Source organism: Elephas maximus, chromosome 1 (assembly GCF_024166365.1).
Source record: "Elephas maximus indicus isolate mEleMax1 chromosome 1, mEleMax1 primary haplotype, whole genome shotgun sequence".
Lineage (NCBI taxonomy): Eukaryota > Metazoa > Chordata > Mammalia > Proboscidea > Elephantidae > Elephas > Elephas maximus.
The window spans coordinates 58,424,741-58,447,498 of NC_064819.1; the positions used below are offsets into that span (position 1 = coordinate 58,424,741).

The 22,758-nt window shown below is 40.0% G+C and overlaps 1 protein-coding gene across 16 annotated transcripts in view; it reads left to right on the forward strand.

Annotated features, from left to right (window-relative positions):
* RNF182 (ring finger protein 182) overlaps positions 1–22,758 on the forward strand; it is a 195,462-nt gene that overhangs the window by 51,127 nt on the left and 121,577 nt on the right. For 5 of the 16 annotated variants that reach the window (XM_049884191.1, XM_049884173.1, XM_049884166.1 and 2 more), the window contains one exon: positions 20,578–20,732. In XM_049884191.1, coding sequence (XP_049740148.1) covers positions 20,578–20,731 — 154 coding nt within the window. In that variant the 3' untranslated portion in view covers position 20,732. Of the gene's footprint in view, positions 1–8,386; positions 20,733–22,758 lie in introns of those variants that run through there. The other 11 variants (XR_007517362.1, XR_007517366.1, XR_007517364.1 and 8 more) reach the window with 9 other exon arrangements.

Sequence of the window (22,758 nt, forward strand, 5' to 3'; positions counted from 1 at the left end):
AGGAAACTGCGGCAGAATGCTAGTAACAGCCCGCCGCCACTCTGGGAATGGTGCCTGAGGGCTCCCTGTGATTCAGGTCCGGTAACTCCTCTCCACTTCTGAACGGCCTCTTCCTCCTCCTTCCCCTCAGTTCATTGTCTAAGCTTGCCTTTGATGCTCAGGGCACCCAGCTTGTCACAAATATACTCGTTTCACTTCTTTTTTCAGGTCTTTGTTGTAAAGAGGGCTTGAGGAAGCGCCTGTCTATTCCGCCATCTTTTTTTTTTTTTTAATTTTTAATTTTTATTAAGCTTCAAGTGAACATTTACCATTCCAATCAGTCTGTCACATGTAGGTTTACATACATCTTACTCCCTTCTCCCACTTGCTCTCTCCCATTGAGTCAGCCCTTACAGTCTCTCGTTTCGTGCCAATTTTGCCATCTTCCCTCTCTCTCTATCTTCCCATCCCCCCTCCAGTCAAGAGTTGCCAACACACTCTCCAGTGTCCACCTGATTTAATTAGCTCACTCTTCATCAGCATCTCTCTCCCCCCACTGACCAGTCCTTTTCATGCGTGATGATTTGTCTTCGGGGATGGTTCCTGTCCTGTGCCATCAGAAGTTCTGGGGAGCATTGTCTCTGGGATTCCTCTAGTCGCAGTCATACCATTAGGTATGGTCTTTTCATGAGAATTTGGGGTCTGTATCCCATTGGTCTCCTGCTCCCTCAGGAGTTGTCTGTTGTGCTCCCTGACAGGGCAGACATTGATTGTGGCCGGGCACCAACTAGTTCTTCTGGTCTCAGGATGATGTAGGTCTCTGGTTCATGTGGCCCTTTCTGTCTCTTGGGTTCTTAGTTGTCGTGTGACCTTGGTGTTCTTCCTTTGCCTTTGCTCCAGGTGGGTTGAGACCAATTGATGTATCTTAGATGGCCGCTTGTTGGCATTTAGGACCCCAGGCGCCACAACTCAAAGTGGGATGCAGAGTGTTTTCATAATAGAATTATTTTGCCCATTGACTTAGAAGTCCCCTCAAACCAAGTTCCCCAGACCCCAGCCCCTGCTCCGCTGACCTTTGAAGCTTTCATTTTATCCTGGAAACCTCTTTGCTTTTAATCCAGTCCAATTAGGCTGACCTTCCTTGTATTGAGTGTTGTCTTTCCCTTCACCCAAAGCAGTTCTTATCTACTGATTGATCAATAAAAAGCCCTCTCCCTCCCTCCCTCCCTCCCTCCCCTCTTTGTAACCACATAAGTGTGTGTTCTTCTCCGTTTTTTCTATTTCTCAAGATCTTATAATAGTGGTCTTATACAGTATTTGTCCTTTTGCAACTGACTCATTTCGCTCAGCATAATGCCTTCCAGATTCCTCCATGTTATGAAATGTTTCAGAGATTCGTCACTGTTCTTTATCGATGCGTAGTATTCCATTGTGTGAATATACCACAATTTATTTACCCATTCATCCGTTGACGGACATCTTGGTTGCTTCCAGCTTTTTGCTATTGTAAACAGAGCTGCAATAAACATGGGTGTGCATATATCTGTTTGTGTGAAGGCTCTTGTATCTTTAGGGTATATTCCGAGGAGTGGGATTTCTGGGTTGTATGGTTCTATTTCTAACTGTTTAAGATAACGCCAGATGGATTTCCAAAGTGGTTGTACCATTTTACAATCCCACCAGCAGTGTATGAGAGTTCCAATCTCTCCGCAGCCTCTCCAACATTTATTATTTTGTGTTTTTTGGATTAATGCCAGTCTAGTTGGTGTGAGATGGAATCTCATCGTAGTTTTAATTTGCATTTCTCTAATGGCTAATGATCGAGAGCATTTTCTCATATATCTGTTGGGTGCCTGAATATCTTCTTTGGTGAAATGTGTTTTCATATCCTTTGCCTTTGATTGGGTTGTTTGTCTTTTTGTGGTTGAGTTTTGACAGAATCATATAGATTTTAGAGCTCATTCGCTGGTCTGAGATGTCATAGCTGAATATTCTTTCCCAGTCTGTAGGTGGTCTTTTTACTCTTTTGGTGAAGTCTTTAGATGAGCATAGGTGTTTGATTTTTAGGAGCTCCCAGTTATCTGGTTTCTCTTCATCATTTTTGGTAATGTTTTGTATTCTGTTTATGCCCTGTATTAGGGCTCTTAGGGTTGATCCTATTTTTTCTTCCATGATCTTTATCATTTTAGTCTTTATGTTTAGGTCTTTGATCCACTTGGAGTTAGTTTTTGTGCATGGTGTGAGGTATGGGTCCTGTTTCATTCTTTTGCAAATGGATATCCAGCTATGCCAGCACCATTTGTTAAAAAGACTATTATTTCCCCAATTGACTGACACTGGTCCTTTGTCAAATATCAGCTGCTCATACATGGATGGATTTATATCTGGGTTCTCAATTCTGTTCCATTGGTCTATGTGCCTGTTGTTGTACCAGTACCAGGCTGTTTTGACTACTGTAGCTATATAATAGGTTCTGAAATCAGGTAGGGTGAGGCCTCCCACTTTCTTCTTCTTTTTCAGTAATGTTTTGCTTATCTGGGGGTTCTTTCCCTTCCATATGAAATTAGTGATTTGTTTCTCTATCCCCTTAAAGTATGACATTGGTATTTGGATTGGAAGTGCGTTATATGTATAAATGGCTTTTGGTCGAATAGACATTTTTACTATGTTAAGTCTTCCTATCCATGAGCAGGGTATGTTTTTCCACTTAAGTATGTCCTTTTGAATTTCTTGTAGCAGAGTTTTATAGTTTTCTTTGTATAGGTCTTTTACATCCTTGGTAAGATTTATTCCTAAGTATTTTATCTTCTTGGGGGCTACTGTGAATGGTATTGATTTGGTTATTTCCTCTTCGGTGTTCTTTTTGTTGATGTAGAGGAATCCAAGTGATTTTTGTATGTTTATTTTATAACCTGAGACTCTTCCGAACTCTTCTATTAGTTTCAGTAGTTTTCTGGAGGATTCCTTAGGGTTTTCCATGTATACGATCATGTCATCTGCAAATAGTGATAGCTTTACTTCCTCCTTACCAATCTGGATACCGTTTATTTCTTTGTCTAGCCTAATTGCCCTGGCTAGGACTTCAAGTACGATGTTGAATAAGAGCGGTGATAAAGGGCATCCTTGTCTGGTTCCCGTTCTCAAGGGAAATGCTTTCAGGTTCTCTCCATTTAGAGTGATATTGGCTGTTGGCTTTGCATAAATGCCCTTTATTATGTTGAGGAATTTTCCTTCAATTCCTATTTTGGTAAGAGTTTTTATCATAAATGGGTGTTGAACTTTGTCAAATGCCTTTTCTGCATCTATTGATAAGATCATGTGGTTTTTATCTTTTGTTTTATTTATGTGGTGGATTACATTAATGGTTTTTCTGATATTAAACCAGCCTTGCATACCTGGTATAAATCCCACTTGATCAGGGTGAATTATTTTTTTGATGTGTTGTTGGATTCTATTGGCTAGAATTTTGTTGAGGATTTTTGCATCTATGTTCATGAGGGATATAGGTCTAAAATTTTCTTTTTTTGTAATGTCTTTACCTGGTTTTGGTATCAGGGAGATGGTGGCTTCATAGAATGAGTTGGGTAGTATTCCATCTTTTTCTATGCTTTTAAATACCTTCAGTAGTAATGGTGTTAAGTCTTCTCTGAAGGTTTGGTAGAACTCTGCAGTGAAGCCGTCTGGGCCAGGACTTTTTTTTGTTGGAAGTTTTTTGATTACCGTTTCAATCTCTTTTTTTGTTATGGGTCTATTTAGTTGTTCTACTTCTGAATGTGTTAGTTTAGGTAGGTAGTATTGTTCCAAGAATTTATCCATTACTTCTAGGTTTTCAAATTTGTTAGAGTACAATTTTACGTAGTAATCTGAAATGATTCTTTTAATTTCATTTGGTTCTGTTGTGATGTGGTCCTTCTCGTTTCTTATTCGGGTTATTTGTTTCCTTTCCTGTTTTTCTTTAGTCAGTCTAGCCAATGGTTTATCAATTTTGTTAATTTTTTCAAAGAACCAGCTTTTGGCTTTGTTAATTCTTTCAATTGTTTTTCTGTTCTCTAATTCATTTAGTTCAGCTCTAATTTTTATTATTTGTTTTCTTCTGGTGCCTGATGGGTTCTTTTGTTGCTCACTTTCTATTTGTTCAAGTTGTTGGGACAGTTCTCTGATTTTGGCTCTTTCTTCTTTTTGTATGTGTGCATTTATCGATATAAATTGGCCTCTGAGCACTGCTTTTGCTGTGTCCCAGAGGTTTTGATAGGAAGTATTTTCATTCTCGTTGCTTTCTAAGAATTTCCTTATTCCCTTCTTGATGTCTTCTATAACCCAGTCTTTTTTTCAGGAGGGTATTGTTCATTTTCCAAGTATTTGATTTCTTTTCCCTAGTTTTTCTGTTATTGATTTCTAGCTTCATTGCTTTGTGGTCTGAGAAGATGCTTTGTAATATTTCAATGTTTTGGATTCTGCAAAGATTTGTTTTATGACCTAATATGTGGTGTGTTCTAGAGAATGTTCCATGTGCACTAGAAAAGAAAGTATATTTTGCAGCAGTTGGGTGGAGAGTTCTGTATAAGTCAATGAGGTCAAGTTGGTTGATTGTTGTAAGTAGGTCTTCCGTGTCTCTATTGAGCTTCTTACTGGATGTCCCGTCTTTCTCCGAAAGTGGTGTGTTGAAGTCTCCTACTATAAATGTGGAGGTGTCTATCTCACTTTTCAATTCTGTTAAAATTTGATTTATGTATCTTGCAGCCCTGTCATTGGATGCATAAATATTTAATATGGTTATGTCTTCCTGATCAATTGTCCCTTTTATCATTATATAGTGTCCTTCTTTGTCCTTTGTGGCGGATTTAAGTCTAAAGTCTATTTTGTCAGAAATTAATATTGCTACTCCTCTTCTTTTTTGCTTATTGTTTGCTTGATATATTTTTTTCCATCCTTTGAGTTTTAGTTTGTTTGTGTCTGTAAGTCTAAGGTGTGTCTCTTGTAGGCAGCATATAGATGGATCGTGTTTCTTTATCCAGTCCGTGACTCTCTGTCTGTTTATTGGCGCATTTAGTCCATTTACATTCAGCGTAATTATAGATAAATAAGTTTTTAGTGGTGTCATTCTGATGCCTTTTCACGTGTGTTGTTGGCCATTTCATTTTTCCACATGCTTTTTTGTGCTGAGACGTTTTTCTTAGTAGCTTGTGAGATCCTCATTTTCATAATGTTTAACTTTGTGTTTGTTGAGTCGTTACGTTTTTCTTGGCTTTTTTCTTGAGTTATGGAATTGATATTCCTTTTTGTGGTTACCTTACTATTTACCCCTGTTTTTCTAAGTAAAAACCTAACTTGTATCGTTCTATATCGCCTTGTATCACTTTCCATCTGGCAGTTCAATGCCTCCTATATTTAGTCCCTCTTTTTGATTATTGTAATCGTTTATGTATTGATTTCCATGATTTCCTGTTATGTGTATTATTTTGTTTATTTATTTATGTTTTAGAATTAGTCTTAATTTGTTTGTTTTTGTGCTTTCCCTATTTGAGTTGCATTGATATCAGGACGTTCTGTTTTGTGACCTTGTATTGTGCTGGTACCTGATATTATTGGTCATCCGGCCAGACAATCCCCTTTAGCATTTCTTGCAGTCTTGGTTTAGTTTTTGCAAATTCTCTAAACTTGTGTTTATCTGTAAATATCTTAATTTCTCCTTCATATTTCAGAGAGAGTTTTGCTGGATATATGATCCTTGGTTGGCAGTTTTTCTCCTTCAGTGCTCTGTATACGTCGTCGCATTCCCTTCTTGCCTGCATGGTTTCTGCTGAGTAGTCTGAACTTATTCTTATTGATTCTCCCTTGAAGGAAACCTTTCTTTTCTCCCTGGCTGCTTTCAAAATTATCTGTTTGTCTTTGGTTTTGGCAAGTTTGATGATAATATGTCTTTGTGTTTTTCTTTTTGGATCAATCTTAAATGGGGTTCGATGAGCATCTTGGATAGATATCCTTTCGTCTTTCATGATGTCAGGGAAGTTTTGTGTCAGGAGTTCTTCAACTATTTTCTCTGTGTTTTCTGTCCCCCCCCCCCCCGTTCTGGGACTCCAATCACTCGCAAGTTATCCTTCTTGATAGAGTCCCACATGATTCTTAGGGTTTCTTCATTTTTTTAAATTCTTTTATCTGATTTTTTTTCAGCTACGTTGGTGTTGTTTCCCTGGTCCTCCAGAAGTCCCAGTCTACATTCTAATTGCTCGAGTCTGCTCCTCTGACTTTCTATTGCATTGTCAAATTCTGTAATTTTATTGTTAATCTTTTGGATTTCTACATGCTGTCTCTCTATGGATTCTTGCAACTTATTAATTTTTCCACTATGTTCTTGAATAATCTTTTTGAGTTCTTCAACAGTTTTATCAGTGTGTTCCTTGGCTTTTTCTGCATTTATCCTAATTTCATTTGTGATATCTTTAAGCATTCTGTAAATTAGTTTTTTATATTCTGTATCTGATAATTCCAGGATTGTATCTTCATTTGGGAAAGATTTTGATTCTTTTGTTTGGGGGGTTGGAGAAGCTGTCATGGTCTGTTTCTTTATATGGTTTGATATGGACTGCTGTCTCTGAGCCATCACTGGGAAACTAGATTTTCCAGGTAATCCGCTAAAAAAAAATGCAGTCAGATCCCTATCTGAATTCTCCCTCTGGCTCCGGGTATTCGGATGTTAATGGAGCCGCCTGGGGAGGGTGGGGGAGGGATCAGAGAGCTAGGAGTGTAGCACCACAGAATATAGAGCTGAACACCGCGTTCATGCTCCGCCCCCGTCCGCTAAAATCCGGGCGGGACGGATCCCTGGCTGGGACGCTGCTTTCCCCGCTCTCAGACCAGTCACTTCCTCCCGGGGACTTCTCCCTCCGGTGCGCGGCACTGCTCGCGCGAACTGGGTGGGCGTCTCCTGCACGAACGGGTGGGCCCTCCTCCAGGGTCTATTCAGGCAAATATAATTGGGTCCCGCGGTCACGCCCCACCCACGTGCACACCCAAATCCCAGCGGGACGACTTCCCGACTGGGACGCTGCTTTCCCCGCTCTGGGACCAGTCACTTCCTCTCAGGGACTTCCCCTTCCGGAGCGCCGCACCGCATGCGCGAATTGGGTGGGCGTCACCCGCAGGACCAGGTGGGCCTGCCCCCTGGGTCAATGCAGGGGAATATAATTGGACCCCGCACTCACGCCCTGGCTGCGCGCTCGCCCAAATCCCAGCGGGACGGGTCCCCATCTGGGGCGCTGCTTTCCGCGCTCCGAGACCTGTCACTTCCTCCCGGGCACTTCTCCTTCCGGTGCGCCACACCTCTCACGCGAACTGGGTGGGCGTCACCCGCACGACCTGGTGGGCCCGCCCCCTGGGTCAATTCAGGGTAATAAAATTGGACCCTGCGCTCACGCCCCGCCTGCGTGGGCGCCCAAATCCCAGCGGGAGGGCACCCCGGCTGGGGCACTGCTTTTCGTGCTCCGAGACCAGTGACTTCCTCCCAGGGACTTCTCCCTCCGGTGCGCCGTGCCACACGCGCGGACTGGGTGTGCATCCCCCCGCACGAACGTGTGGGCCCCGCCCCAGGGTCGCTGTAGGGAAATATAGCTGACCCCCCCCCACTCGCGCCCCGCCCGCTTCCCGCCAAACTCCTGGCGGGACGGCTCCCCGGCTGGGACGCTGTTCTCCCCACTCCCAGATCAGTCACTGCCTCCTGGGTGTTTCTCCCTCCGGCTGCGCTGCTACGCTGCCCGCGCCAACCAGCTAGACTTCCTCCCGTGATGGGTTCTGGGGGGAAGGGCTGGGCCCCCCTTCTGTGCCGTCTGCCCCCCTGGGCTCTGCCCCAGATCGGGCTCCGAAGGTCACCTGCCTGGTACGCTGGCTCCTAGTTCTGAAAATGGTCGCTGTCTGCCCGTATTTGTTCGTTTTCCGTCTCTAAGTCTGTGCTTGTTGTTCAGAGTTCGTAGATTGTTATGTATGTGGTCGATTCCCTTGTTTTTCCGAGTCTTTGTTGCAAGAGGGATCCGCGGTAGTGTCCACCTAGTCCTCCATCTTGGCCCCGCCTCCTATTCCTCCATCTTGGCTCTGCCTCTCATTGTAGTTTTGATTTACATTTCCCTAGTGGTTTTTTGGAATAGCCAGTAATCTTGAGCATCTTTTCATGTACTTGTCAGCCATTTGTATATCCTCTGTGGAGAAATGTCAAGCCCTTTGACCATTTTTCAATTGGGTTTCTTGTCGTTTTGCTGTTAACTTTGAGGAGTTCTTTGTATATTTCGGATGCTAGACTTTCATCAGATGTATCATTTGCAAATATTTTCTCCTGTTCTGTATGTTGTGTTTTCAGTTTCTTGATAATGTTCTTTGATGTACAAAAGCTTTTAATTTTGGTGAAGTCCAATTTATCTACTTTTTCTTTGTCGCTTGTGCTTTTGGTGTCATATCTAAGAATCTAGTGCCAAATCCAAGGTCATGAATATTTACTTGTATGTTTTTTTCTAAGAATTTATAATTTTAGTTACTGTGTTTAGGTATTTGACCATTTTTAATTCATATTTATATATGGTTTTGGGGGTCCAACTTCATTCTTTTGCTTTTGGGTATCCAGTTGTCCCAGCACCATTTGTTGAAGAGATTGTTATTTCCTCATTGAATGAACTTGACACCCTTGTCAAAATTGGCCTTAGACATACGTATTTATTTTTGGTCCCTTAATTTTATTCCATTGGCCTATATGTCTATCCTTATGTTAGTTAGCACATTCTGTTTTGATTACTGTAGCTTTTGAAATTGGAAAGGGTGAGACCTCCAACTTTGTTCTTTTTCAGTTTTCTTTTGACTATCCAGGCCCCTTGCAATTCCATATGAAATTTGAGAATTGGCCTTTCCATTTCTGCAAAAAAGGTCATTGAGACTTTGATAGGGATTGCATCGAATCTGTAGATAGCTGTGCCGTCTTAACAATATTAAACCTCTGATCTTTGAACTCAGGATGCCTTTCCATTTATTTAGTTTTTCTTTAGTTCTTTTTTTTCCTTTTTAACAAATGTTTTGTAGTTTTCAGTATACCAGTCTTTCATCTCCTTGGTTAAATTTATTTGTAGGTGTTTTGTTCTTTGGGATCCTACTGTAAATGAAATCGTTATCATAATTTTCTTTTCCTATTATCCATTGCTGGTGTATAGAACCCAATTGATTTTTTGCGTGTTGACTTGTACCCTGAAACTTTGGTGAATTCGTTAGCTCTAGCCATTCTGTTTTGGATTCTTTGGGATTTTCTCTGTATAGGATTATGTCACCTGTAAGTAGAGATAGTTTTACTTCTTCCTTTCCAAGTTGAGTGCCCCCCACCCCCTTTTTCCCTTTCCTTGCTTAATTGCTGTGGCTAGAGCTTCCAGTACAATGTTGAATAGCAGTGATGAAAGTGGGCATCCTTGTCTTGTTCCTGAACTTTATTGAGTATGACGTTAGCTGTGGGTTTTTCATAAAAACCCTGTGTCATGTTTATTGAGTTTTTCATGTTTATTGATTTATTCCTGGAAACCCTGGTGGTGTAGTGGTTAAGTGCTAGAGCTGTTAACCAAGAAGTTGGCAGTTCAGATCTGCCAAGTGCTCCTTGGAAACCCTATGGGGCATCTCTACTCTGTCCTACAGGGTCACTATGAGTCAGAATCAACTCGACGGCAGTGGATTTGGTTTGGTTGTTAACTTATTCCTAGTTTACTGACTGTTTTTATCATGGAAGTGAAGTAGTGGAAATACATTTCCTTTACTGTTTTAATATTAGAGAGAGAATATATTTTTCATTTCTTTTAGTATAGTATAAGCTGTGATTAATCTCTAGTCCTTAAAAAATAGTGCAGGCTCTGTTCAAAATATAGCTGAGCAGCCTGTTTCACTCTTAAATGTAACAGACACCTTAATACCTTACAACATGTTTTCCCCTATTCAAAATAGGTGATTGAGAGCTTGACGTGACTAACACCATAATGATGCTGTAAGTAATCTCTAAACATTTTTTAATTGCACCAGCTACACCGGTCTCTTCCAAAGGGGTGTGGAGCTGTCTCAACTCCTGTGGCCTTGGTCTCTTTTCTTCTTTCTTTGTTCTCTTGAGAAATGGCCTTCAGCCTGCAAACCAACAGGAAGGCTTTCTTTCTTACTCCCTATCTCAGTCACAGTAGACTTGGCAAAACAGCTCCACTAGCCAAGAAATTCTTATGAGAGTTTTTCAGCCTGTTACAAATATACTGATTAGAGTCTAGATGCCTGACATGTTTATCTTTTGTTTAATAAAGAGTTTTTGTGGTTGTTTTGTGATGTATAAGACCATCTGTGGATTACGAGCTCAAAACATTAGGTAACCCTGATCTTTCCCATATAAACCCTCCCATCAACCCTTTAGGGTAGACAGAATTTGGGAGCAATTTAACCCCCTCTGTCTCTGGAATACCTGTATTCAATAAGGCCTTCTTACTGCTTACCTCCTCCTGTGTCAGTATTGGCTTTGCGGCAGGCGGCTCAAACCCGCAATTTGTGGTAACAAAAGGATGTTGGATTTTTTCCCCATCCTCTTCTTGATTCCTTCTCTTCTCTCTTCCAACCCATGAAGCGTGTTCCCAAGTCCTGTTTTATATCCCCAGTGTTCACACTTTGTGTCTCTGTGCTTACTTCCTTGGGAGGCTCATAGTTTCCTAATTCTGTTTTCATGATTCCAGTTATTACCCATATGTAGATGACTTTTAGAACTCTACCTCTAATTCTGAGCTCTGGTGCTTTCTATTTCTGTATTATCAAGTGTAAGATGTTTAAGCTTGGACTTTTGTTTTTGATGACAAAAATAAAACCCGAGAGAAGAGGGCACATCATTTTCTTGAGGTACTTCTTAAACATATTCATGTCAGTCCTGTAGCCCTGGCTGTGTTTTAGAGCAATGGAAACATTTTCAAAGCAGGTTTGCAGCTGTTTTCACCTTCTTCCGCCCCCATCTTGGCCTTGGCCTGATATCTGCTTGCTGCATTTTTTTTTAGTCTGCTTGATGACATTCTTTCTCTATTTGGTGTATCTTGTCCCAGCACCAGAGTTTACTAGGTAACCAGCAGCAAGAATTCATTTCTTCCCATGAAGACTTTTCAGACTCTCTCTGACCAACTTCAGGAATACCAACAGCTGAGCTCTTCTTTCCTTCAACCATAAAAATAGTAAAAAATTTTTTCATAACTTAAAAGCTTCTCCAAACCCATATTTTCTGGGTTGATAAGAAAAGAAGGACTGCTCTTCTGGGTTTACCTTTGAGGATAAGGGTATTTACAATGTCTGTCACACAGCAAAATGACTTAACCATAATATGTGGTCAATACAAAGCTATCTTCTCCAGCTCTGTTCTTTCTTACACAAGTACCGTCTTATCTCACTAGGAAAGCATTTCAGCTTTTTACTTTGTCCTAATCTTCACCACTGAGTATACATCAATCAATAATGTCATGTTATGGAGCCATGTTACCAAATGACACATTCCTTGAAGTTGATTCTGAAAGGCATATTGAGAGAAGCCACCCTCAGCAGGTAAATCCACTAAGATTTAATCTACACTTCTCTTTATCCTTGCCAGCTTGTATTCAGGTATATGTATGAATGTGGTAGAATTTAGAAAGCAATTTTTTTTTTTCTTTAAAAACCTTTTGTACATTATTAATTGAAGCATTTCATTAGTTGGGTTGGTCACATTTTGCTGAGTCAGACTACAGTTAGCCCTTGGTTAAGTATAACGCACTCCATTTCAGGAGGTGCTGTAGTGAGCAAAACAATTTAGGGAGTGATGAAAAGGAAAAACATTTGATTTTTGACTTTGTCTTTATTTTAGGGTAATCTGTATTACCTCTCTAGCTATAACTGTATTACTTATCACTTTAAGAAAGCTGTGAGTATTAAGATATAATAGTGATAAGTATTTTGCTTAGTATATATGTACATATGAAAAAAAACTAAGAGAAAATTTAAAAGCCTTAAGGACAAAGTACACCTCTTTAGGTTGAATTCTGGACATTTACAGAGAAACAAACCCATGGAAGTTTTTTCTGTGTATTTTATTAATGAATATTTTTGATTAGGCTAAAACTGAAGCTGATTGTGGGCAGGCAAGTATTTATCAAAATTGGGGTTTTTAAATGCTGAAGATAAAGAAGGTAATTCATTCATGTGTTCAACACATATTGAGGGCTTCTTAGAGGCTGTGATTTATGAATCCTTTTACACATTATATTTAATGGTTAAAGATTTTTGGGAAGTTCAGCCAATACAATATTACTTCATGGAAATTGAGGTCTTAGATTTATAATTTAAAAATCTAAATTATAAAATTCATTGCATTCATGAATATTTATCAAGAGAAAGTGCTGACTTCACCACACACAGAAGGATTATAGTACCATCACAGATTTGTGGAGGTCGGAGAAAGCTTGGAGACAATTCAGAATATTTGTTTATATGACAAGCATTTATTGAATATCTACTATTTGCTGGCTTATGACAGGCTGGCTTATGGTAGGTGTTTGTGGTACAATAGTAAACAACATATCAATGGCTTTTGCATTCCTTGAGTTTATTAGTAGTGGGAAGTGACAATAGAAAAAGTAATTAAACTAGGCTTGAGGAAATTTGTTGAAGAAAATAAATAGGGTACTGCAATAGAAAATAAAAGGTAAAGGATTTTTAAAATAAGGTAGTTAGGAAGGGCCTCCTCGAGGTCTTTATATTTAAGATGAGATTTAAGGAAGGTGCTCGGGAAGAACATTTCACATCAAGGAAACAACCTGGAGTAGAAAAGAGTTTGGCTTGTTCATGGAACTAACAGAAGGCCAGTGTGGCAGGAAAGTAGTATAGAGAGTGGTTCAAGATGGGTTAGAGGCAAGGCAGGGGCCAGATCAAACGACACCTTGCTGTATGGAGTTTGTACACCCTCTCCTCACTTAGCAGCATGGCTAGGTTCCAAAGACCAGGTCAGTGTGTGCAATGGCATTTTGTGAAAATGGAGGATGACCACATCAGATCACAAAGTGGAGGATGACTGTATCATTACATAACTGCCAAACCACTGAGAATCGTGGCCCAGCCAAGTTGACACATAACCTTAACCATCACAACTAGTGTTACTCTCGCCTCGTACCCGCCAGACATACGTCATTAATGCGCGAAGTAGTCGGACAGTAGATTTTTTATTATTGTCATAAACGTGAAAGATAATGAGACAAGCAATAATTGAGGAGAAGGTGTATTTTATTTTCCATGTAATGAAAATCTAGTGAAGTATTATAGGCAGAGGATAGATATAATGCAACTTACATTTTTAGAAGCTCACTTTTGGCTATTGCAAAGAAAATAGTTTGTAGTTGGGTAAGAGTAGAAGCAGGAAGATTGGTTAGGGGACAGTTTTGTAATAGACAGAGTCAAGGTTACATTATTAGGATGTTGGGAATGGAGATGAATGAAGTTGGAAGATTGGAGACGTAATTTGGAGGTAGGATGTTGGAAGTGAGGTACAGTGTAGAAACAAAGAAGACTCCTAGTTTTGGGCTTGAAAAATTAAGAGAATGGTGGTACCATTTATTATGTGGGGAAAACTATTAAGAAATAAATTGGGTAGGGACGGAAGATAAGGATCAAAACTTAGGCCTCTGACACATTAAATTTGAAATGTTTGTAAGAATACAAGAAGGAAAGAGGAGATGCCAGAAGAAAGGTATGGGCTGCACACACAAAACTGGGAGGAGTGGCGAGTAAAGCCCTTGAAGTAGATAGGCCAATTCAAGGGAAAGAGTGCAAATAGAGAAGGAACAGTGACTCATGACCAAGTACTAGAGAGCTCCGACATGAGACACTTGATCGAAGAGGAGCTGGCAAAGAAGACTGAAAAGGAGCGGGTATATTCTTTTGTATCAGATATTTTATATATAAAAACTAGTTGCTGTCAGATTGATTCCGACTCATGATGACCACATGCATGTCAGAGTAGGACTGTGCTCCGAAGTGTTTTCAAAGGCTGATTTTTCAAAAGATGATTGCAAGGCCTTTCTTCTGAAATGCTTCTGTGTGGATTCGAACTTCCAACCTTTCGGTTAGCAGCTGAGCGTGTTAACTGTTTGCATCACCCAGGGACGACTCCTTGGTGATTAGTAATTATTAGCAGTAATGTGAGTCTTTCAAGCTCCCTCTAATTGGAAGCCAACTTCTGCATCTCTAGATGGAAAAACTGGACTTTCTTGGGGGAGTAGATGCCACATGTGTGGTTTAAGCTTAATTTGAGACTCAAGCACGTAAATGCTAAGATAAGATTAGAAGCATATGGTTCTGCAAATGAGGGCTTTGGCGTTGGAGAGATGGCAAATGAGTGTAATTTATCAATAAAAATCAATAGCTGAGTTTAAAAACCAATGTTCTGCCTTGATATTCACAAAGAAGAATGGCGGTACAAGAGCCAGAATCTCTCAGGTATTTAGTTTTTGGAGAGAGAGCTATTAGTCAAAGAATTTAGGGTATCCTAAAAAGTGAAGGTCTGGAAATGAAAATGTTTGAACAGTGATGGTGCTCTGTTTTGCACAAAAAAGAAATTAAAGATAGAGGAAGTCTTCAGTGCCATCTCTAAAAACAGGCAGCGTAGGTAATGTAAATAACCATACCTTAACTTGTATCAATTTGCATGTGACAGAGCCCTTTAAAATATATTGTGTCTTCATCTAGAGAGCAAGGTTTATAATTTTGTTTTCCAGGATGGGAGGAGGATCCAGGAAATGAAAATGGAGCCTCGGTAGCTGTTGCTGTTTCATAACGGGAAAAGATTTAACCTATCAAACAGTGATGGACTCTGTGAGCATGATTCACGCTCAGTGAAATTTGCGTGTGAAACGTTTTTGAAGAATTCCACAGGAAACTAAAATCCCTCTTTAAAAAAAAAAAAACGAACACCAAAAAACCAAACCCGTTACCATCGACTCCGACTCATGGTGACCCCATGTGAGACAGAGGAAAACTATTCCATTGGTTTTTCTTGGCTATAATCGTTACAGAAGCAGATTGCCAGCCTTTTTTCCATGGTATCACTGGGTGGGTTCGAACTGCCAGCCTTTAGGTTAGTAGTCAAGTGCAAACAGTTAGTAGTCAAGTGCCACCCAAGGACCTAAAAAAACAAGCCAAAAAAACAAGAACACCTCTAATACATAAAAAATTAACTGTGTAGTGGTACACAAGAGAGGGCCCTGGACAGGCAAAAAAAGAACCACAAGGACAGCTCTCTTTCATTTTTTAACTCTCTTTAGTCCTGACTTCTAGTGTAATCTTGGAAAAGATGCCTAACTTTTATGGCCACTTACACGTCTATTGAATGGGAATTATAGTTGCCCTTCACTATTGGCTGATGTCCAACCATTTCAGGAGGCAGCATGTGATCAAGAACTGATGGTCTTGAAGGAAGAAGTTGCAAGCTGCACTGAAGGCATTGGCAGAAAACAAGGCTTCAGGAATTGACAGAATACCAATTGAGATGTTTCAACAACCAAGGAATGAATTAATAAAAAAGACTACCAAGCTGAGGTTTAACTTATCAGGTATCAGAATGTACTAAAAAGCCAAGATACTCAAATTATTACAGTCTGGGCAAATTATTATGACTAGACAAATAAATCAGTGGAATAGAACACAAAATCTGACAGATTACTGAATACATGAGAATTTGATATATGACAAAGATTATACTTCAGTTAGTAAGGATGGATTATTAAACATAGCTGGCTGTTGATCTGGAAAAAAATAAAATTTGATTTTATACCATATATAAAAATGAAAAAAAGTTAAAAATATAGCAAGAAAAATCATGTAAGAAAATAACTACACGTGTGATATTAGTATTAACTAAGATTAGAGACTAAGAAGCCACAGAGAGAAGGTAAACAAATGGTTATGTAAAAAAGTAAAATATTTTGTATGGCAGAAGCTATTAAGCAAAGCCAATAAACAGTAAATTTGGGGAAAAATATTTGCAATGCAGAAGACAGACTTTAATATCTGTAATGACAAAGAGCATTTACACATTGACTAAAAAAGGCCCAACAACCCAATAGAAAAATAAGCAAAGAATATGAAGATATAGTTCACAAGAAGAGTGATTGCAGAATGCCAGCAAACAAATGAGAAGGCACTCAAACTCCCACATACTCAGAGAAATGCAAGTTAAAATAATGACCCATTACCCCTTGGACTGGCAAATTATTTTATTTTTATTTATTGTGCTTAAGTGAAAGTTTACAAATCATGTCAGTCTCTCATACAAAAACTTATAAACACCTTGCTATGTACTCCTAGCTGCTCTCTCCCTAATGAGACAGCACACACTTGCTCTCTACCCTGTATTCCCCGTGTCCATTCAACCAGCTCCTGTGCCCTTCTGCCTTCTCATCTCACCTCCAGACAGGAGCTGCCCACATAATCTCATGTGTCTACTTGAGCCAAGAAACTTACTCCTCACCAGTATTATTTTCTGTCTTATAGTCCAGTCCAGTCCCTGTCTAAAGACTTGACTTCAGGAATGGTTCCAGTCTTCGGCTAACAGAGGGCCTGGGGGCTGTCTTAAGTATTATTTGTGGAGAAAAATGAATGCTAACCAGGAGAGGAATAGTTGGATATATTACACTATATCTCAAAATGTAAATATTATGCAGCCATGAAAAGGAATTTAGTGTTATATCAGTTGAATTGAGAGTTTTTCATGAGTCATTATTGAGCAAGAAAAGCAAGATGCAGAAAACTGGTATATAGTACATAGAAAAAAGGAAAGAAGTCATGTTTCTGTGTATCTTTACAATTATATGTATAGCAGAAAAATATGGAATACATAAGGAATACATACCAGGTAGTTAATGTGGGCTATTGTGTGGGGGAGTGGCGGGTTGAATTCAGCAGATATGAATGGAGGAAGGTTGAAGAGGTGAAGAAAACCAAGCAGAAGAGAACAATGTGCTCCCGTGCACATGCGCACACACACGTGCACACGTGTGCTTGTGCGTACACACACACAGGCTGGTAATAAATAAACCATATATATTATGACTTTGACTTATCTTTACTGAAGATAATTCAAAAACAAATGCAGCCATACACCAACAGGAACTGTCAGAAGTTTAAGCTGGATTCAGACAAGGACATGGATTGAGGGATATCCTTGCTCATGTTGGGAGGATCTTGGCCAAAAGCAGGGAATACCAGAAAGATGTTGTCACAGCTTGAATTGTGTCCCCCCAAAGTATCTGTCAACTTGGCTGGGCCATGATTCTCAGTGTTGTGCGTTTTATGTGATTGTCTACCATTTTATGTGATTTTCCTATATGTTGTAAATCCTATCACTATGATGTAATAAGATGGATTATTGGAGTTATATTGATAAGGTCTACAAGATTATGTAGTATCTTAAGCCAATCTCTTTTGAAATATAAAAGAGAGAGGCAGGCAGAGAGTTGGGGGACCTCATACCACCAAGAAAGCAGCGCCAGGAGCAGAGTGCGTCCTTTGGACCTGAGACTCCTGTGCTGAGATGCTCCCAGACCAAGGGAAGACTGACGACAGGGACCTTCCTCCAGAGCTGACAGAGAAAGCCTTCCCCTGGAGCTGGCGCCCTGAATTCAGACTTGTAGTCTACTGGTCTGTGAGAGAATAAACTTCTCTTTGTTAAAGCCATCCACTTGTGGTATTTCTGTTATAGCAGCACTAGATGACTAAGACAGATGTTTCCCTATGTTTTATCAACTACACAAAGACATTTGATTATGTGGATCAGAACAAATTATGGATAGCATTACAAAGAATGAGAATTCCAGAACACTTTAGTTGTTTTTTTTTTAGTTGTGCTCATTTAGAATCTGTATGTGGATCACGAGGCAGTTGTTCAAACAGAAAAAGGGGATACTGCATGGTTTAAAATTGGGAAAGGTGTATGCTGAACAAATAATCTGAGAAACTGGACTACATGAAGAACATGTAGGATTGGAGGAAGACTCATTTACAACCTGCGATAAGCAGATGACAGAACCTTGCTTGCTAAAATTGAAGACGCTTGAAGCACTTACTGATAAACAAAGACTATAACCTTCACTATGGATTACGCCTGAACGTGAAGGAAATGAAAATCCTTACAAATTCACACCACTTGGATAAAGAGTCAACTGTCACAGAAGCAGCAGTCAAGAAATCAAACAATGTAGTGCATTAGACAAATCTGATGCAAAAGACCTCTTCAAAGTTTTAAAAAGCAAACATGTTACTTTGAAGACCAAGGTGCACCTGACCCAAGCTGTAATCTTTTCAGTTGGCTCAAATGCGTATGAAAACTGAACAATGAAAAAGGAAGACAGAAGTGATGAATTCAAATTGTGGTGTTGATGAAAAATAGAGTATACTGCAGACTTCCAGAAGAACAAATAAATCAGTTTTAGAAGAAATAGAACTAGAATGCTCCTTAGAAGCAAGGATGATGGGACTTTGGCTTGCTTACATTGGATATGTCATCAGGAAAGAAAGACCAATTGCTAGAAAAGAACACCATGTTTGATAAAGTAGAGGGTCATCAAGAAGGAGGGAAACCCTTAATTTAAAAAGTAAAGAATTCCTGTTGGTCCTGGATTGTGCTGAGTTGCTTATTTATAATTTCTACAGTAAAAGTGGAAACCCGGGTGGCATAGTGGTTAAGTGCTACAGCTGCTAACCAAAGGGTTGGCAGTTCGAATCCACCAGGCGCTCCGTGGAAACTCTATGGGGCAGTTCTACTCTGTCCTATAGGGTTGCTATGAGTTGGAATCAACTTGATGGCAACAGGTTTGGTTTGGCTTTACCGTACGAGCAGGAACCTAACCAGTTGCCATTGAGTAAATTCTGACTCATGGCAACCCCATGTGTCTCAGAGTAGAACTGTGCTCCACAGGTTTTCAGTGGCTGATTTTTTGGAAGCAGATCATCAAATCTTTCTTTTGAGGCACCTCTGGGTGACTCGAACTGCCAACCCTTTGGTTAACAGCCAGGTAGATTAATTATGTGCACCATCCAGTGACTAAAAAAAAAAAAATCCAGGGACTAGATCTACAAAAATAATGAATGAACAAAGTCGAATAGAGCATGGTGACTGTATTAGGGCTCTTTGGATTGTAAGTAACAGAAATCCAACCCAAAAACTGGCTTAAGCAAAAGGAAATTTACTGGCTCATAGGAGCCTTCACCCACAGGTAGATCCAGAAATGCAGTTCAGCTCTCATCAGGTGTCTGTATGCCTTTTTGCTTCTACCTGTATCTCTGTCTCTGGCTTTTCTTTGCAAGAATTTTTTTTGGCTTTATTTTCTTATTCTCTCTTGATGCCATTGGCAATTCCTTGATACACATATTTCTGGTTCTGTGACCCCACCCTTCTGATCCCTGGTATCACCCCTCCTCCTTTAGCTTCATATAAAAAATGTCCTAGGAAAGGGCTTTAATGGGACTGGGAACGGGGGGAATAATGGAGTCCCTTGATTAGCCAGGCCTGCGTCTAATCCCTGCAGAGAGGGGAGGCCCCTCTTAGATTAGCACAGCCCTACTGTGTAATTCGTTCTCATCAAGGAGTGCTTCAGACCTGCTCACCCTAGAGAGTCCATCCATTTTTACCGTGGTTTATTGTAGTGCCTAATAAGTCACTGATATTTCAACAGGAGCCCTGGTGGCGCAAAAGGTGGGCAGTTTGCTTCTGCCAGCCACTCCTTTAAAGCCCTATGGGGCAATTCTACTCTGTGCTGTAGAGCCACTATGAGTTAGAATTGACTCAGTGGGAACAGGTTTGGTTTTTAATGGAATATTTCAACTTGGTGAAAAAAAAGTTAGTGGACTTACAGATCATATAAGAAAAATTTACAGGTTGATACAAAATATCCATTGGCAGGAAAATCATGGCTATAAAAATACCTAATATATTTAACCACAATTTTTTTTTTTTTTACTTTTTCATTATAAAATATATCACTAGTATAGAAAAAATGTACTGCTTTGATGGTATAACACAAAGCAGACACTCCTCACTACCACCCAGTTTAAGAAATAGGACATTGCTAGCACCTCAGAAGCCTGCTTTGGGCCCTTGGCCAACCACGCCGGCTTTCTCTTCCTCAGAGCATCTGTTAGCCGGACTTTCATGCTGCTGGCTTCCTGGCTTTTTTTGGTAGTTTTATCATGTAAGTTTGCATCCCTAAACACTACAGTTTAGTTTTGCCTGCTTTTGAACTTTATATAAATGAAATCATACAGTATATACCCTTTTGGGTCTGGCTTCTTTTACTCAACTTCATGTTTGTTGTCCACAGCTTTTGACAGGATGGAAAGGGGCTTGGAATGACTCTTTTAGAGGACTGAATAGCAGCTCTGACTAATTGTAACCCTGTAAATGAAGTGAGAGAATTTGGCTTCTTTTTCTCATTCTTCAAGGGACTTTATTAGCATCGTACTGAGACAGTTGAAGTATTTATTTTTGAGAACTGTAGTGGTCAGTCACCAGCTTCCCAGGAAGAACAATCACCCTGTTGTCTTGTGCCATTCCAGGAAGGAACGCTTGTGTTGGCTGCGTTTCCAGGGATGCTCCCAGAGCTCGAGGCTGCCCGCCAGGCCTGCCCAGAAGTGTCTGTCTCTGAGGCAGGACTGGAGGACGCATTTCAGCCTGTTGGAGCGGGCTTGCTGGAGTCGGCCTTGGAATTAAAGTAGGTATCTTTAATGAGATATTTCAACATTTAATATTTTCTTTTCATGTTTCCAGGAAGCATGCAATTTATAAATATGAACATTATGATCACGTATCTGTCCAATTTAGTAATTCAGAGGTCTGATAAAGCATTTTGGTGAAAAGGAAAGGCTTTCTTTCAAATAATAGCTTGGTATTTTCAAAGCAAATATCTTACAGTTACAGAAATCTATAAGCTAGAAATTGTGGCCAGCCGAGCATAGAGCATCCCTTTTATTCTTCTTCTAGTGGTTGGAACCTTGGTACAGAAAGTACTAATGCACTCTGCCAACTGTCACTGCTCACAGTATATTGTGTGCTCATTGTTGGTACTTACATATGTGTAGTCTAGCATTCTCAGCCTTCAGATACCTTGCTTTTGGATGTCATTTTGCTTATATATCCTCATTGAACATTTTGGTCTCTCTTCCTTTATCTGTATGCTTACATACTTTCTTCTTTCTCACACAACGCCACATGCGTTGTCCTTTTGATGACAATGGAAACAATGACTGCTACCAATTCTAGTTTTGGTATGCCTGGATTTGGGAGGGCATGAGGCTTAGTGTTCCTGCTGGGTGGTGCAAATGGTTAAGTGCTCAACTATTAACCTAAAAGTTGGCTGTTTGAACCTACTCAGCAGCTCCATGGAAGACAGGCCTGCTGGTCTGCTTCCGTAAAGACTACAGCCCAGACAACTCTGTGGAGCGCTTCTGCTCTGTAACACATGAGGTCGTTATGAGTCGGCATGCACTTGATGGCAATGGGTTGTTTTTTGGTTTTGAAGGCTGAGCAGGAAGATAGCTGAAAACAGAACATAATGTGTTTAGTTTTGATGGCCTTTGATCTGTGCCTGTTCAGCGGTATGGTCTGTAGCAAAGTTTAACCCCAGCCTGGTTGCACTCTGCTTCACAGAACTGTTATGGCGGCCTTCTGCTATTTTTGCTTGGAGTTGTGCTCAGAAGTGCAAGCATGTGTTGATGTTTTTCCAAGCAAAACAGGGCTTAAGACAAATCTACCACCAAAAATATTACATGTATTGAAGCTAAATAAAACGGGTGTGGAGATTTTTCATACCGTCGCACCCTCCCATTAGTATTGGTAAATGAGACCTGGCTACACACATAAATCAAGCTTTAGCCAATTGGCCAAAGGCAGTAGTTGAAATTAAGGGTGAATATTAAGGACTGTTGATTGTATTGTGCTTTCTGTTTATTGTGGAAGGAGAGTTGACATGAGGCAAAGCAGGTGAGTTGGTGAACTTTGAGCGTTTCTTGATGACCCCACATATGTGATTCTTCATGCTTAGAGCTGTAACTCTGCACGCATTGTCTGTGTTTACTTCCCTTTCTTGGGAATTAAAATTGACTTGTTTAAAATATTTACGTTGGGTGTTACATGTTTTATTTTTTCTCCAGTGAATGTATATGTATAACTATGGTTTCCAATACTAGTGTTGAAATAGAAAGTTTGAAATCGAATACTCAGACAAAAGTGTTTATATCTGATTTCTTTACACTGAGAAGGTGAGAACAGTCTGTTTAATTGAAACATGCTTTCATCTCTATCAAGATACTTCCTGAAGAAACACTATCAACATTTTTCTTTAAGGCTTCCCTTTACATGTTCCTAAACACTGTTGAGGGTATTTAAACAACTGGTATTTATACCAATAATTACATATTCTGTATTGAGTGGAATTGATTGAAAATTGAATTTATCTGTTTCTCATATGTGTCTCATTCTGTTTTCAAGGATGCCAGAATTGGGCACACATACCAGAGAGGAAATTTATTGTATCTAGCCATGCAGTGCTCCAGATTGAACTTTACTCCCGTTAGAATTCTAAATTCCTCCTTTGCTGTCATATTTGTGGGCTGAAACAGCTAAGCACAGAGAGAACACTCTACTGTCCTGGAGGCAGGAGGGGATTTCACGTTTTAAGTCTGTTGCTTGTAATCATTGAAGCCCAGAAAATTCCATAATGCACTTTTCAGAAATACCTT